Raw genomic sequence first — 14,570 nt, 5'->3', positions numbered from 1 at the left:
ATCGCGGGGCCCAAGGTACGTTCGTGAGGCATGATCCAAGCGCATAAAAGTAGCAAAAAAGGGATTCATTGATACAAAATTGATGTTTAGGGTCACGAGCATAGTCGAGGTGTCTATACTATTTTCATTGCTGTTGTTGTTTTCATCATTCATGATCTTTCACTTGACCCGTCACAAACTGAGGTGGCAATACATAGCAGCTGCTCTACTCCGTAATGTTAGCCCGGTCTGGCTGCGGCGCCCCGTTATTGTGTCCCACCATGTCAAAACCCACGGGCGGGTCCCAAGGCAATCGCCGCTTCAACTTTTGCGATACGGACCACGACATACGCCAACACATCACAGCTCAAAATGGATCCAACACTCCTCGTCGGTGACATTGTTGAGAGGGATGCTTCCGAAATCAAGAAACCCAGTTTCCCGAGTGCGCCGCCCACAACAACGGGCTTCCCGCAGCATAAACAGCGATGGAAGAGCTCTGCTTTCAAGCAACAGCGGGCCAAGGCAGCTGCTTTCTCAACGACAGATGCTATGCCGCCGAATAACGGGAATGGAGACCTGGACACTACGGTACAGGATGTTCGCCAAGATTTTGAGGGGTTCGAAAAGAAACGAATAGACCAAGAAAACCGGCAGAGACTAGACGCCATGTCTCCCAAAGAGATTGCGCAGGCTCAGCAGGATCTCATGAATGGGCTAAATCCTGCTCTGGTTCAACGACTTTTACAGCGCGCACAGATTGATGAGCCCACAGGGCCATCACCCTTTGATCCGCCTCCTTCAGAGAAATCGATAGTAGAAGAACCGCCGACAAAGACAGAGGCAGAATCCGAAGCCGGAGAGCAAGAGACCAAACCGGCGGCGGAAAAAAAGAGCGTCTCATTTAAAGACGTACCAGAAGATTTTGACGAAGACAGAGAACCTGCGCAGATCCCAGATGATTTGATGGCGGCAACAGAGCTTCGCAAGGAATCAACACACTTTCCTGGGCCGCCCAAGGTGGCCGACCTCGACCCGTCCGATCCCGACTTTCTCGAAAATCTTCACAAGAAATACTTCCCCGATCTCCCAGCAGACCCGAGCAAGCTGGCATGGATGGCGCCGATCCCAACCGAGGGCAGCGTAGCAGACAAGGAGTCTACATACTACCCTCATCCTGAAATTCCGGTCGCCGCTCTTCGGTTCGATTTCCGCGGCCGTTTCCTGTCCCCCCGAGTCAGTCGATCGATTCCGTCGTCCAAGGGCCTTCACCACCACGGCGAAGCCCCCGAGGCTGCAGGATATACTGTCAGCGAACTGGCAAGACTTGCGAGGAGCGCAGTGCCCGCGCAAAGATGCATGGCCTTTCAGACTCTGGGCCGCATTCTCTTTCGCCTAGGCAATGGCGAGTGGGGCAAATCCATCAACGATCCCATCGCCATGGGTGTCTGGAAGGCAGCCAAGGATGGCAGGGTCTTGGACACGCTGAATGAGGCGGCCATGGTGGAGAGCGGCCACAGAGGCAGCAAGGCATATGCAATGGAGGCTTTGTGGCTCTTTGAGAAGGGTGGCTGGAAAGAAAAGGTTCAAGGACGATGAGTTGAAGTAATGGTCCGAGCATGAATGAGCTATGAATAAAACATGGAACGGGTGGTGGGATATTGGCGTTTGGCGTGTTTTGAATACATCAGCATATGGAAATATGTCAAAAATCATATCCAAGGGCTCTTTTGCGGAGGTAAATCTGCCATTGTTGAGCGGCCAGTAGCTGATCGCGGCTTGATTAGTGTCGATGGCATCAGGATGTTGGCCGGTGGGGTTGGCGATTATCCACGGGCCGGCTACAGGCTTGTTTGGCAGTGCTACATGCCCTGGTCCGGCACAAGGAGCCCTGTAGGTAATGCGCTAAACAAACAGATGAGTGCATGACAGGCGCAAGTGGCTGTGGCGGCTGGGCAGCAGATGGCAGAACTACGGATCTATTAGCCGCAAAATGATACAGTAAAAATGGTATTTCGATATCTCACTCCATTCCTACCTACCGTTGAGTCTTTTCCCAATTTACTCCTCTCCTTGTTTGCTTTGTACCAGTAATGCCTGCTCACGCTACAACGCCATCAAGGCCCAAGGCTGGCACTGGCGCAGCAACAGCGCAGAGGTGGGGCGACAGAGCACCGCCTGGCCAGTCAACAGTCGCAGACTTCCACTGGAGGGGACGAAAGACCAAAAACACATGCGCCCACAGTTTTTTTTTCACGAGTTACGACTCGCCTGGCCGCTGCGTCCCCATTCCCTTTTTTCCTTTCTTCACCCCACAGCATCACGGCATCGCCGCCGACCGACAATTTCTCCCTACGCTGCCTGGGTGCTTGCCAATCTCTCCTGCCCGCCTCCTCATCCTCTCTGAGCTTCTGCATCTGTTCTTTCGTGTCCCCTCGAGCCACGCTTATACGGTCAGAGACTGCCTTTGTTGCCCTCTCTCTGCTCCCCACCGCCAAATCGTTGCCCAACTACGACCGCCTGTGGTGAGATCTGGCATTGTCCTCTTCTCCCATCCTGTCATCAGCGTACTTTCCGATTCTATAAGCGACGGATCCGATTCCTCTCGACATACATATATCCTGCTGTCGGCTCCACACCATTGACACTTTGTGACACCGCACTGCCACTCCACCTACCAGCGCCCTGCAGCATCACGCGCCAGAACATTTGCGACCTGCCACACAACTCCGTCTTACTGCAATCATACTTTGAGATCCTGTGACTTTGACTAGCCATGGCTTCTTCATTGCAGTTTGCCTACCGGACCCTCAAGCACATCGGTGTCTTTGACGCCGCCCCAGCGTACGAACCCCTCTCTGGCTTCACCAAACCCGAGGGCAACCTTCGCTGCTGTGCCTACTCACCATGTGGCCGCTACTTTGGCTGGGCTTCACCTGAGGCTGTCAACGTCATTGACGCCTCTACTGGCGCCGGCATCCTCACTCTGCCCATTCTCAACGTCTACGAACTGGGCTTCTCGCCCCAGGGCACGTTTCTCATTACGTGGGAGCGCCCTGCCAAGGATGAGAATGGCGACGCCACCAAGAACTTGAAGATTTGGCGCACAGTTGAGGACGGTGTTGCTGCCGCCGATAAGCAACCCATTGGTCGCTTCGTCCAGAAGCAGCAGGGAAGCTGGAATCTCCAGTACACTGCCGACGAAAAGTACTGCGCCCGTCTCGTCACCAATGAGGTGCAATTCTACGAGTCGCACGATCTCATCACTGTCTGGAACAAACTTCGCGTCGAGGGGGCCGCCAACTTCGCTCTCGCTCCCGGAAGCAAGAACCACGCTGTCGCAGTCTTTGTCCCAGAGCGCAAGGTAAGCCTGCCTGGATTTGAGTATCTGTCTCGAGGCTAACAAACGTACAGGGTCAACCAGCTTCCGTTCGCGTTTTCAATGTCCCCCAGTTCAACGCCCCCATCTCTCAAAAGACCTTTTTCAAGGGCGACAAGGTCCAGCTGAAGTGGAACAAGCGTGGCTCAAGCATCCTCGTCCTGGCGCAGACTGACGTCGACCGCTCCGGAAAGAGCTACTACGGCGAGACGACTCTGTATCTTTTGAGCACCAACGGCTCGTTTGATGCTCGCGTCTCGCTGGATAAGGAGGGCCCCATCCACGATGTCTCCTGGTCGCCCAACTCACGTGAATTTGGTGTCGTCTACGGATACATGCCTGCCAAGGCCACCATCTTCAACGACCGAGCTGTCGCAACCCACTCGTTCTCTCTGAGCCCTCGCAACACCATTATCTTTTCTCCCACAGGCCGTTTCGTCCTTTTGGCCGGCTTTGGAAACCTTGCCGGTCAGATCGACGTCTACGACCTCGAAAAGGACTACCGAAAGGTGTGCACCATTGAGAGTGGCAATCCCAGCGTGTGCGAGTGGAGCCCTGACAGTCGATACATCATGACTGCCACGACGTCACCGCGACTCCGTGTCGACAATGGTGTCAAGCTTTGGCACGTTGCTGGCAGCCTGATGTACAACGAAGATATGGTTGAATTATACAATGTTGTATGGAGGCCGCAGGCACCTGAGGCTGCCGCACCGGGCGACCCTCTCACTACTGTGCCTTCTCCCCATGCTTCAGCCGCCACTTACCTCGGCACCGTCAAGACCCCAAGCAAGCCCGCCGGTGCTTACCGCCCTCCTGGTGCTCGTGGTCTGGCTACTCCCTTGCATTTCAAGCGTGAGGACGAAGGCGGTGCTGCTCACGTTGTGAGCAACGGTACTCAAAATGTTGGGCCCAACGGCTTTGGCCGTGCCCGTCGCGCTGTTCCAGGCGCCGAGCTCGCCGAGTCTGGCCCTGCTCCTCCGCGCGGGGTCCCTGGCGCTGAACCAGCTGAAAATGACCCATCCAAGAAGAGCAAGAAGAAGAGAAGCAAGAGAAACAACAACCAGGGCGATGGCAAACTCGAGGCGGAGCCGAACGGAGGCGCTAGTCTTGCCCCTCCTCAGCAAGGCCAAGATGGACGCAGCCCTGAGAGACGTGGCGGTGCTAGCGGCAACGACCGCCACTTCCGCAGCCGCTCCAGAAACAATGGCGATAGCCGAAGCCGCAGCAACACCCACCAGGGACAGCGCAACGGTGGCAACGTCGCTCAGCAGGCTCCCGCTCAGGATGCTGCCGCCGCCGATGCTAACCCTCATGCTAAGAAGATCCGCAGTCTGCAGAAGAAGGTCCGCGCCATTGAGGATTTGGAGATGCGCTTGGCTGGTGGCGAGAAGCTCGAGGACACGCAGATGAAGAAGATCAACACCAAGTCCGCTGTGCTTAAGGAGCTTCAGGGACTGGGCGCTGATGCCTAGACGAGATGGCTTGTTAGCAAAGACCGAAAGTCATTCCAGATCGTTGCCATACTGCGCATTCGACGCGGCGCTGCCCGCTATTCTGCGCAGCCAGTGAATGACTTGTCTTGGATATATGAAAAATGGAAGAAATGAATTGTTATGATCAGTGTCGTACTAATTGTTTTTCGAACAGCGGCTACTGAACATAGCACAAAAGAAGGGAAAGACTGGATGGGGGTCTCTATTTAGATCATGACTGCAAACAAGGTAGCATAGACTCGCTGGAAACGCGAGTATAGGGGATCGGTTACTACAAAATGAACAATAACCTAGACGTTGTTTTTCTATTTTACTGCTTTCTTGCCTATGCGATGTCGTAACAGGTTTCATACCATTCAGAGAACGAGGCCACGCACGTATGTACGAGACTGCGAGTTACTTATGGAACTCGACCACTCCACCCTGCACTTGTCAATCTTTTTTGGTGTTTCGGCCGAATCGTTTAACGACAGAGTCCGAAGAATAGATCGGATGGTCACGACTCGGCCAAGACGCGCAAGGCTTTTAGTGACGGCACACCGACAAAAAGTGGGTAAATATCCCGAGTCCGGCCACCGGCGCCCCGAGGCCGTGTAAGCCGATGGCTTCAGCCCTAGTCCAGCGCGCCTTGTCAACCAGTTGTTATATAAGTCGAGCGATGGGATTTTACACATGAGCTTTTGGTCCTCATCAACTTCCTTATCAGTCGCTTTTCATCCAGAATTGTATTCTAATTGTTTTGGAGGGAAAGAAGCGGCAAAAAGCGGCAAAAATCATGAGACTAGGCAAGACCGACGTCGAGGCCTCTTACACCAGCGGTGGTGAAGAGAGCCACAAGACGGTGGCCGACGATGTGATCTCGTCGACGACGACGACGCCGCCGCCGCCCGACATCACCACCAAAGAGGCCATCTCGCAAGACGAGGAATACGACGAGGACGACTTTCCCGACGGCGGGCTCAGGGCCTGGCTCGTCATTGCCGGCGGCGCGTCCATCTTTTTCTGCTGCCTGGGCTTTGGCAACTCGTTTGGCACGTTTGAGGCGTACTACCTCGCGCACCAGCTCAAGGGCCAGTCGCCAGACAACATTGCCTGGATCGGCTCCGTGTCTGCGTTTCTGCCGTTTGCGACGGGCGTGCTGGGCGGGCCGCTCTTTGATCGCTACGGTGCCAAGGTATGTCTTCTCTCACCATTGTCCTTTTTTTCTTTTTCTTTTTTCTTTTTTTTTGCATCTTCATGTGTAGCTGATTTGAATCATAGGTGGTGCGCCCGGGGACCATTCTGTACATTTTCGCCATGATGATGCTCAGCCTGTGCAAGGAGTACTGGCAGATCATGCTGGTCCAGGGCATCCTGATGGGCATCGCCATGGCCTTTCTCCAGTTCCCCGCGTTCGCGGCCGCCGCGCACTACTTCAAGAAGAAGCGCGCGGCGGCGCTGGGCGTCATGGTGGCGGGCTCCTCGATCGGCGGCATCGTCATGCCCATTGTCCTGTCCAAGCTGCTCAACAGCTCCGGCCTGGGCTTCGGGTGGTCCGTCCGCGTCATCGGCTTCCTCATCATGCCGTTTATGCTCTTTGCGTGCGTGACGGTGACGCCGCGGCTGCCGCCGCGCCAGCGCCGCTTCTGGATGATGGACGTGTACCGCGACAGGAAGTTTGTGCTCTTTTGCGTGTCCTTCTTCTTCATCCTCGTCGGCATGTTCACGCCCATCTTCTTCCTGCCCACGTACGCCCTGCGGCGCGGCATGGGCGCCACGCTCGCCGGCTACCTGCCCGCCATCCTCAACGCAGCGTCCACGTTTGGGCGGATCATCCCGGGCATCCTGGCCGACAAGTACGGGCCCATCAACATTTTCGGCCTCGGCGCCGTCATGACGGGCGTCGTCATATTTTGCTTCAACGAGGCCACGTCCAACGCGAGCATCATCGTCTACGCCGTCGCCTTTGGCTTCGTCTCGGGCACCATTGTCTCGGGCGCGTCGGCGGCCATTTCGCTCTTTGCCAAGGATGCGCGCGATGTCGGCACATACATGGGCATGGGTATGGCCCTCGCGTCTTTTGGTGTGCTGGTCGGGCCGCCGGTGAATGGCGCGTTTGTCAGGACGTATGGGAGCTTTCTCGAAGTGTCCGTATTCAGCGGCGCCATGTGCCTGTTTGGCGGGATCCTAGCGCTGTCGGTCAAGCTCATGATGCCCCAGGGTATTTTGGGCCGGACTTAGTGGAGAAATTCTTTGTTGGAAAAGCAAATTGGACAAAGTAATGACTGTATTATAGACTCTGAGTAGACTAAATTCCCATCGTGTTATCCATTTATTAGACCTTTCTCCAGGCCGCCAACTCCTCCTCGGAAATGTACCGCAAGCTGTTGACTTCCGCTGTCTTGCCCTGAACTGCAGCAGCCGTCACCTTGGCCGCCGTCTTGATCGTGCCATACTCTGCGTGACTGTGGGTGACTGTCTCCGCCTGGAGCTTGATGAGGCCGATGCGGGGATCGTTCTCCGACCCGTCGTGCACGCCGTCGCCGAGGTCGCCCAGCCATGCCTTGAGTATGGGGCTGTAGTACTTCTTCACCTGCTCGCGGTCCGTCACGACTGTGGCGCGGCCGGCGATGGAGGCCCAGGAACCCTTTTCGTTGAGGAACGAGACGTTCACGTCTGGGTCGCTTGCAATGTCGTCCGTCTTGCCCGACTCGGTGTTGATCTGGAAGACCAGGTCGATGCCGTTATTCTCGGTGCCGGCGACCGCCATACTGCGCGAGACGAGACGGTTGGAGCCTGATTGCCTCGTCGTCAGCATGCCGAACTTGCTGGTTGTGATGAACTCGGTAAAGTCCTTGATCTTCTGCGGGCCATCGACCTGGGTGTCGGCGTTTTTCTTGGTGTAAGGGTCCGCGGGCTTGTCGCCGGTATTTGTGTTGGAAAACGACATGATTTGAGATGTGTTTGGGATGCTTGTAGTGAGGATGGCAGTATTCGAAAAGGTGTGCGGATGGGTGGTAGTTGTGGTTGGATGCTCTTTTATAAGTCAGGTTGCTTGTGGTGGTACGTGACGTAATGTCGACGTTGATGATGCAAACGACTCTAGCTACATGACAACATCTGTTTTCTTACACTAGATCGACTCCACGAACTAAAAATAAGTAGCTTTAATTCATTTTCGATCATTAGTAGCCTAGGCAGCACGCGAATCGACGCAATCATTTGTATTTACTGGGAAATATATTTAAACATACATGGTTTCCACTCTCAACAGCTGTCCATTGTCGTGTTTTGTTGCGCCATGTTTTGTCTCTCTTTTTAGATTTTAGCAGAATATCAATATCCATATTTGAAGATTCTCTTCGATACAGTAATTAGTCCTTGTGAGTTATACCTTCATTGAGGTATTCTTCTCCCAGGTTGCGCGGTGGCAGGTTCTGTTGATATCTTCACGAACAGAGCTGACGAGGGTAAGGAGTTTGACAAATATGATCATCTTGGCGTTCCGGAATTTTCTGTCCTCCGTTCTTAATTGATCAGTTTTTCGGTGATTTTTTGTCATCTCAGCTGTTGCCCCTCGATCTGAACTTGAAGGCGGTAGTGATAGTCTTCGAAAGCCACACGAACAAACCCTTTTTTTGAGTGAGCTGGCAACAATGGGCACGAGTATTGAAATATAAACACGTGCAAGAGCAAAAAAAATCGAGCTGATATCTCTTCTCTTGGGTAGCTCGTGCTTTTTCTCTGCCAGCTCTACCGATATGCCGTCCCTTCAATCTGCATCTATTCCTGCCATGCACGACTGCAATCAATTCCGCCGAAGCCTATTTTCTACCTTCTCGGCAGCGGTAGTCCCACTTGATTTCGGTTATCTCCACTATAACCCGTTTTGCTGTTTGCTAGCGACCATCCATCCAACCAGACACGCCGGACAGCTTCCAGTGGCCCACAGCCGTCCACCGACATGTATTTATGGCTTGCAGCCTTCTTATAATCAAATAAGACGGTTACTCATCAACCAATTAAATAACGACAAGGTGTCCGAGTGGTTGTAAGTAACTGATCTTGCTCCACCATCTGTGAGCCTTACTAATCCATCTATAGAAGGAGTGTGACTAGAAATCACATGGGTTCGCCCGCGTAGGTTCAAATCCTGCTCTTGTCGAAAGAGTTCTTTTTTTGCTCTCGAGTTCGAAAAGGAAACGGGAAACTAAGTTTTTTCCGTCTGGTCCATTGATCTGCCACATGAGTTTCGGTTGTGTAATATTAAGCCGCAGGAAGCATGCCAGGCAAGGATCTCGCAATATATTCACTTGATACCACTTGTTCCTCTGACAGACTGTGGCACGACGCGCATGTTGTTATTTTATAAAAAAGCGCAGTTGCTAGAAATACGGCGAAATTGGGAGCATGCTTGGTGGTGGCGGCGAGAGCTGTGTGAGGCTTATTAACGTGTACAAGCATCTGATACCCACATCCGCCCAGTCGGCGGGCGTCCAATTGCGGGCATGTCTATTTTTGTGCGAGTGGTGTGCAGCGGGGAGGGGAACGTGTCGGTCACGTGACTTCGTCACCACCATTTCGCCGACAGGTGCAGAAAGATGCAATGTCGACTTTATGATGCGAGTAATACCGGTGCGACGGTAACGTAATGTACTGCGCATTTCTTTTTTCCTTCTGGTGCATTTGCTGCTGGCTGGTATTGCGAGAGGATGCCGCGCTTCGTCCTCCTAGCACTTACCACGAATTGGGTTTACACAATCCCGACAAGTTTTTAGAAACTTGCACCAGGAGAAGCACAGGCATGGTTTTTTTTTTTAAAAAAAAAGAAAAAAAAGAAAAAAGAACGGTTAATCAAAGACAGCACTAGAGCCTGGCAGAATACCAACGCCGGCGAAAACGCAACGGGCGTGAAACGAGTCTGTCAAAAGATGAAGTCAGACTGTAGGGTAGGGTTCGCTGGTGTTTACGTGGTGCCAGAGCTAGTTCCCAGGCACGCAGAAGCAGTGCACAGAGAGCACTAACCCAACCTGAGCTAAAAAACGCAGAAAACAGCACTAAACATAAGCGAAATCATCCATGATAAAACAGAGCACAGCTCGCATCCGGGTGGGCTGCAAATGGCTTCTTAAAGTAGAAAGGACGTGGACGAAGAGTTGTCATAAGCTTTTTTCGAGCCTGAGACGCGGGTGCACCGCCACACCTGCATTAGCGCCGATCCATTCTCCAGGCCAGATTTCACACGGGACGGAGCCTTGGGTGGGCGTGGGACAGGGAGGCGGGAGGCGGATGGCTTGTGCCTGTTTCACCGGCGACGACGTGACGTTTGATGGTGGACGGGAGGGAGCGATTTCTTTTTTGGAAAGTTTTTGTTTGTAAAATTTTCTGTTTGTAGCTCGTAAAAGCTTCCTCTACATTGCCGAGACACGTACGGCGGCGATCCGGCAGCGCGCTGCAAACGCAGCTGATCGGAGACACGACAGGGTAGTAGCCAGAGTGAAGTCCTGAGAAAATGCGAAAGCACGCACGAGGGAAACGGACGACGGCTGGCGCTTTTGGGCCATTTGAAGGGAGCCGGGTAGCGTGTGACTATAATCAATTGATGCGACGCGGAAAGAATGTCTCGTTAGGGCCTAGTGCGGTGAGGTGTACATACTATCCATTGGAACTGCTTGGTAAAGGCGTGCAGAGGCATGTGAAGTGAGAAGGATCAATACGTGTACGTAGGTATGCAACAACGGACTCTTAAAGGTAGAAGTAGATTCCCTCCCAACCCTTCCTTCCTCGTGTACGGAGTACAGTTGTATGCATTGAGAGGACCGTAGGTAGGCGGCCCGCCATGGTGACCTGGCCTGCACGCGCTTATCTGGTAGGATAACGGGGGGGTCCCACCTGGAATTGGTCCCAGGGGTCTGCAGTGCCAGGTGGCTGGGAGGGGTTCGTCGGGTTGTGTCTGCATCGAAAGAGTAGATGGAGAGATGGCACAACTGGAAAAATGCGGAAAACCATATGCCAAGTGTTTTGAATAATTTACACTCACCTCCTTCCTTTGCATTAATCTACTCATGCAGATGCTGGCTGCAGTATCAAGGCTGTTGCTAGCGGCACCCCTGCATGCCTACCCCCCACCATGTCGGTCATCGGTTGCATTTTGGCCTTTCCCCGCCCTGCCCAAGCCCAGGCCGGCCCAGCTGCCACCCTACCCCCCCGAGAAAAAGCACCAGCAAATGCCAGATTGCCAGCGCCAGGCTATTCCCTGGGGCTGCCGGCGCCGCCCCATTCAAAGCCATTGTGCGTCCCCGTGCTTTTTTGCTTTCGCTCCTCTCCCGTCTCTGCAAAAAACTACCTAGTTGTCTCTGGCGCATTTCGTAATTGGAATACAGCCCGCCGGCCACCTGACACTGGGCAATAAGCCAAGGGAACCGAGTTACTTGCTTCTACTTGCCTGCCCCCGAAACATTGGCAGCTCCATCGCCCACCGGTACCTGGAACGCGCCGAGGCTGCGCTGGTGATTTGCGCATGTCGTATATTGCACCCTTTGTATATTTCGCGTTCCGTCTGGCGGGTCTATTTCGTTGGTGTTTGTATCTTTGGTGTATATGCCTTTCTTGTCTAAACAGTTCCTCGCCATCCCCCATCCCCTCCCGTCCCCCCCCCATTCCGCCATGCCATCCCACCCCGACGATTCCTTATTATTCCACTGACCTTTTTCCTTTGCCTGGCGCCACGGCACCCCCGTATATTATTACAACTAGCAATTAACCAGCCAAAAGTGCCAGCAATTGTAACCATCCCCAAGCCCGTAGAGCCCAGTAAAAAAAAAAACCTACTTGCCCCATCTCGTCCATCCGCTTTCTCGCTTTCCCCCCTCGGTGCCATTCCCGCCCCCTTTCTCACTTCTCTACTCCTACACATCGGCCACATCACAGCAAAAAATCAACACAAAATCGCCGCAATCGACATTTCGATTTTCATCGATTTCGATACGTCGCCCCATCTGACTCGTTGTTTGGAGCGGCTTTTTTTGTGCTTTGACAGCCGCTCTGTATTTTTCTCGTCTCGAATCGACGCCACGACCGCGTCCTGCCTCCCCTTTCGCGTCGTTCATTTTGGTGCCCGTTTGGCGTTGGCGCCTGTCGCTGCTGGTCAAGTGAAGCTATTCCCAAGCACGACTGTTGCGGCAGCCCCACTTTCTCCAGGCGTCCTCTTTTCGAACCACTCGCCGCGCCCGCGCCCGCGCCCGCGCCCACCCACAGCAGCGCAACCCTGCTGCAGCCAATCGGTCGCCCAAGCTGCCACGCTGCACGGCGAGCTGCCACTCATTCAACCATTGCGTTTTTGTTTGGGATTTGTACCTTGTCCATGTGTCATTGATACCGACCAAGACCTAATTACATCCCTCATCTCCTCTCGCCGTTGGTCGCAGTCCGCTCCGGTCGCACCGCCTCGTGCAACCGCTACACATCAGCCTACTCCCATCCATCCTCGCCGACTCTTGCACACATATAACGGCCGACACAATGGACGAAATTGTCGTTAGTAACGACCAGCGTCGTACACAGCAAAACACATTCCAACAATACCAGCCTCCTGGCTCCAAACCCGCCAATGAATCGCCGCCGCCTCCGCCGCCGCCTACGAGCGTCATGATAGGCGGCAAGCTCCAAGAGAAAAAGTATGGTTTGGTTGAGGGCAAGTGGGTGCAGCTCACGGCTGCTGGCGTTCCGCGCAAGAAGCCCGGCCGCAAGCCCGGCACCATTGTTAAGCCTAGTACGGATGCCGAGACCAAGACGCGGCGGCCTAGGAAACCGCGCGATCCTGATGCGCCCCCCATTCAGCGCAAGCGCAAGGCTATCCTCACCGACACGGAGCAGGACGACTCCGACGTCTCACGAACCCCCGGTCACGCAGGCGCCTCGCCAAACTCCACTTCCCACAGCTTCCTGCAAACATCTCCCACGCAAGCTCGCTCGTCGCCCAAGATGCCCAAGCGCGAAGGCTATCTGCAGGGCATTCTCAACGATGACCCCCCGCCAGCAGCATCTATTCCTGTCCGCACGAGCGGCCAGAGCTACGACCCGATCCGAGGCATCTCGGGATCTGCGCGCGATGCGCCCCCGTATAATGCGTATTCGCCCGCCGCCGGCTCTCCCAGACCGCCTACCCACGCCAACAAGTCTCCTTCCATCGCTAGTCTGCTAGAGCCGGCCGCGCCCAACATGTCGCCCTCCAACTCGCGCAATGGCTATCCCGCGTCCCGCCTTCCAGACGAGAGACCTCTGCCGGCTTCGCCCTCGAATCAACCGCCGCGGCCATTTGCTGCTCGCCCGGCGCCCGAAAAGTCAGAGGCACTCGATGTGCCGCGACCTGTCATTAACCCTTCGAACTTCACAACCATTGCCAATGGTCCTATTAGAAAAGTGTCCCCCAAGCACACCGGCGTATCGACTCCCAGAACAGATCTCGACGACTTTGGAACCGAGGGCGATGGCCGCTCCATCCTCGATTTTGGCAAAGCTAAGCCCGGCGAGGAGGCCGACGTGCCTACGATTGTTCTGAGCATCCCCATATCCAGCGGCGAGACGAATAAATACGTAAACTTCCTGCGACTCGCAGAGGACCGATACGGTTGGGATGCCCTGCATCCGCGTCTGGCGGCTAACCGAGACCGCAAAGCGCGCATTGCGGCGGCGGCGGCGAACCTCGAACGAATCGAGTCGGGAAGAGAATCTGGCGACGAAATGTCCGTGGACCTGTCTGACGGCGAGGGTAGCAACCCCGAAGTCGCTGGCGCCAGCGGCACTGACAACCAGCCGAAGCCCACCAAGAAGAAGCGCAATTTCAAGGAGGACCAATACGACGTCGAAGACGATTTTGTCGACGATTCGGAGATGCTCTGGGAGGCACAGGCGGCCGCCAGCCGTGACGGCTTCTTCGTCTACTCTGGGCCGCTGGTTCCCGAGGTCGAAAAGCCTCCAGCCGGGTATGTCTTTTACCTGTCAATCATCTTGCACGAGTCCATGCTAACTTTCGACACAGCACTGAAGGTCCTGTCCGACGCGGTCGCGGCGGTCGCGGCAGTCGTGGTGGACGCGGAGGCTCGACGCGCGGCGCTGGCACCGGTCGCGGCGGCGGCCCCGGATCCCGCGGCGGCATCGTTCGCAAGCCGCGCATCACAAAGGCCGAGAGACTGCTGCGCGAAAAGGAAAAGGCGGAGCGCGAATCCATGGCCCAGGTGCCCAAGACGCCGACGAGCAATTACGTTGTGCCGAGCCCGGCACCCATTCAGCTCGGCGTCTAAAGAGGTCCTCGAGGGGACCAATCAATGTGTACTATTTCTGCATTCGCGAGGAGTCATGCTGCATTATTTTATTCTATTCCATCGCTCTGGGAAACGGGGTTTTCACTTTTGTCCGAAGATGTGAGGAGGGAAAGAGGCGTTTGGGTGGTTAACATGTCTCGTTTTTTCTGTTCCACGACTGCCGCTTAGCTTTCCACGGCTCATGAAGTTTTTAGTTGGTTCTGGTTTTCTATGTGTGGTTTTTTTCTCCAGATTTCTTGTTCAAGGACTTGCTGTCTTTGCGGCTACGGCTGTCTATCCATGTTGCGTATTGTCTTGGTACAATGTACTATTGTTGCTTGTGGGCTGGCTGGTTGGACGGTTGCTTTTTTGTTTTTAAATCTGTTGATGTGATCCGAGGTGTAGCACAGACGTATGATGAGAATGGGTGTTGTG

General features: G+C 54.5%; 6 protein-coding genes across 6 annotated transcripts; 5 read left to right on the top strand and 1 right to left on the bottom strand.

Moving 5' to 3' along the window:
• Window positions 1–351: 351 nt before the first annotated feature.
• LMH87_005859 (uncharacterized protein) lies at window positions 352–1,578 on the top strand (the record flags this gene model as incomplete). The annotated part of the gene is made up of 1 exon (XM_056203653.1): window positions 352–1,578. One exon carries the CDS (start codon window positions 352–354, stop codon window positions 1,576–1,578), a length of 1,227 nt encoding a protein of 408 aa, XP_056059089.1.
• A 1,177-nt stretch (window positions 1,579–2,755) lies between these two features.
• Window positions 2,756–4,833, top strand: LMH87_005858 (uncharacterized protein; the record flags this gene model as incomplete). The annotated part of the gene is made up of 2 exons (XM_056203652.1): window positions 2,756–3,343; window positions 3,394–4,833. The coding sequence occupies 2 exons, from the start codon at window positions 2,756–2,758 to the stop codon at window positions 4,831–4,833; spliced, it is 2,028 nt and encodes a 675-aa protein (XP_056059088.1).
• Window positions 4,834–5,629: 796 nt separating this feature from the next.
• Window positions 5,630–7,074, top strand: LMH87_005857 (uncharacterized protein; the record flags this gene model as incomplete). Its single annotated transcript, XM_056203651.1, has 2 exons — window positions 5,630–6,028; window positions 6,115–7,074. 2 exons carry the CDS (start codon window positions 5,630–5,632, stop codon window positions 7,072–7,074), a joined length of 1,359 nt encoding a protein of 452 aa, XP_056059087.1.
• Window positions 7,075–7,168: 94 nt separating this feature from the next.
• On the bottom strand, window positions 7,169–7,783 carry LMH87_005856 (uncharacterized protein; the record flags this gene model as incomplete). Its single annotated transcript, XM_056203650.1, has 1 exon — window positions 7,169–7,783. The coding sequence occupies one exon, from the start codon at window positions 7,781–7,783 to the stop codon at window positions 7,169–7,171; it is 615 nt and encodes a 204-aa protein (XP_056059086.1).
• An 811-nt stretch (window positions 7,784–8,594) lies between these two features.
• Window positions 8,595–8,977, top strand: LMH87_005855 (uncharacterized protein; the record flags this gene model as incomplete). The annotated part of the gene is made up of 2 exons (XM_056203649.1): window positions 8,595–8,884; window positions 8,938–8,977. The coding sequence occupies 2 exons, from the start codon at window positions 8,595–8,597 to the stop codon at window positions 8,975–8,977; spliced, it is 330 nt and encodes a 109-aa protein (XP_056059085.1).
• Window positions 8,978–12,354: 3,377 nt separating this feature from the next.
• Window positions 12,355–14,135, top strand: LMH87_005854 (uncharacterized protein; the record flags this gene model as incomplete). The annotated part of the gene is made up of 2 exons (XM_056203648.1): window positions 12,355–13,817; window positions 13,874–14,135. The coding sequence occupies 2 exons, from the start codon at window positions 12,355–12,357 to the stop codon at window positions 14,133–14,135; spliced, it is 1,725 nt and encodes a 574-aa protein (XP_056059084.1).
• Window positions 14,136–14,570: the final 435 nt, after the last annotated feature.

This window comes from Akanthomyces muscarius, chromosome 1 (assembly GCF_028009165.1).
Source record: "Akanthomyces muscarius strain Ve6 chromosome 1, whole genome shotgun sequence".
NCBI lineage: Eukaryota > Fungi > Ascomycota > Sordariomycetes > Hypocreales > Cordycipitaceae > Akanthomyces > Akanthomyces muscarius.
Note: the sequence above shows the minus strand (reverse complement) of the source record. Positions and strands in the feature narration are given on the sequence as shown.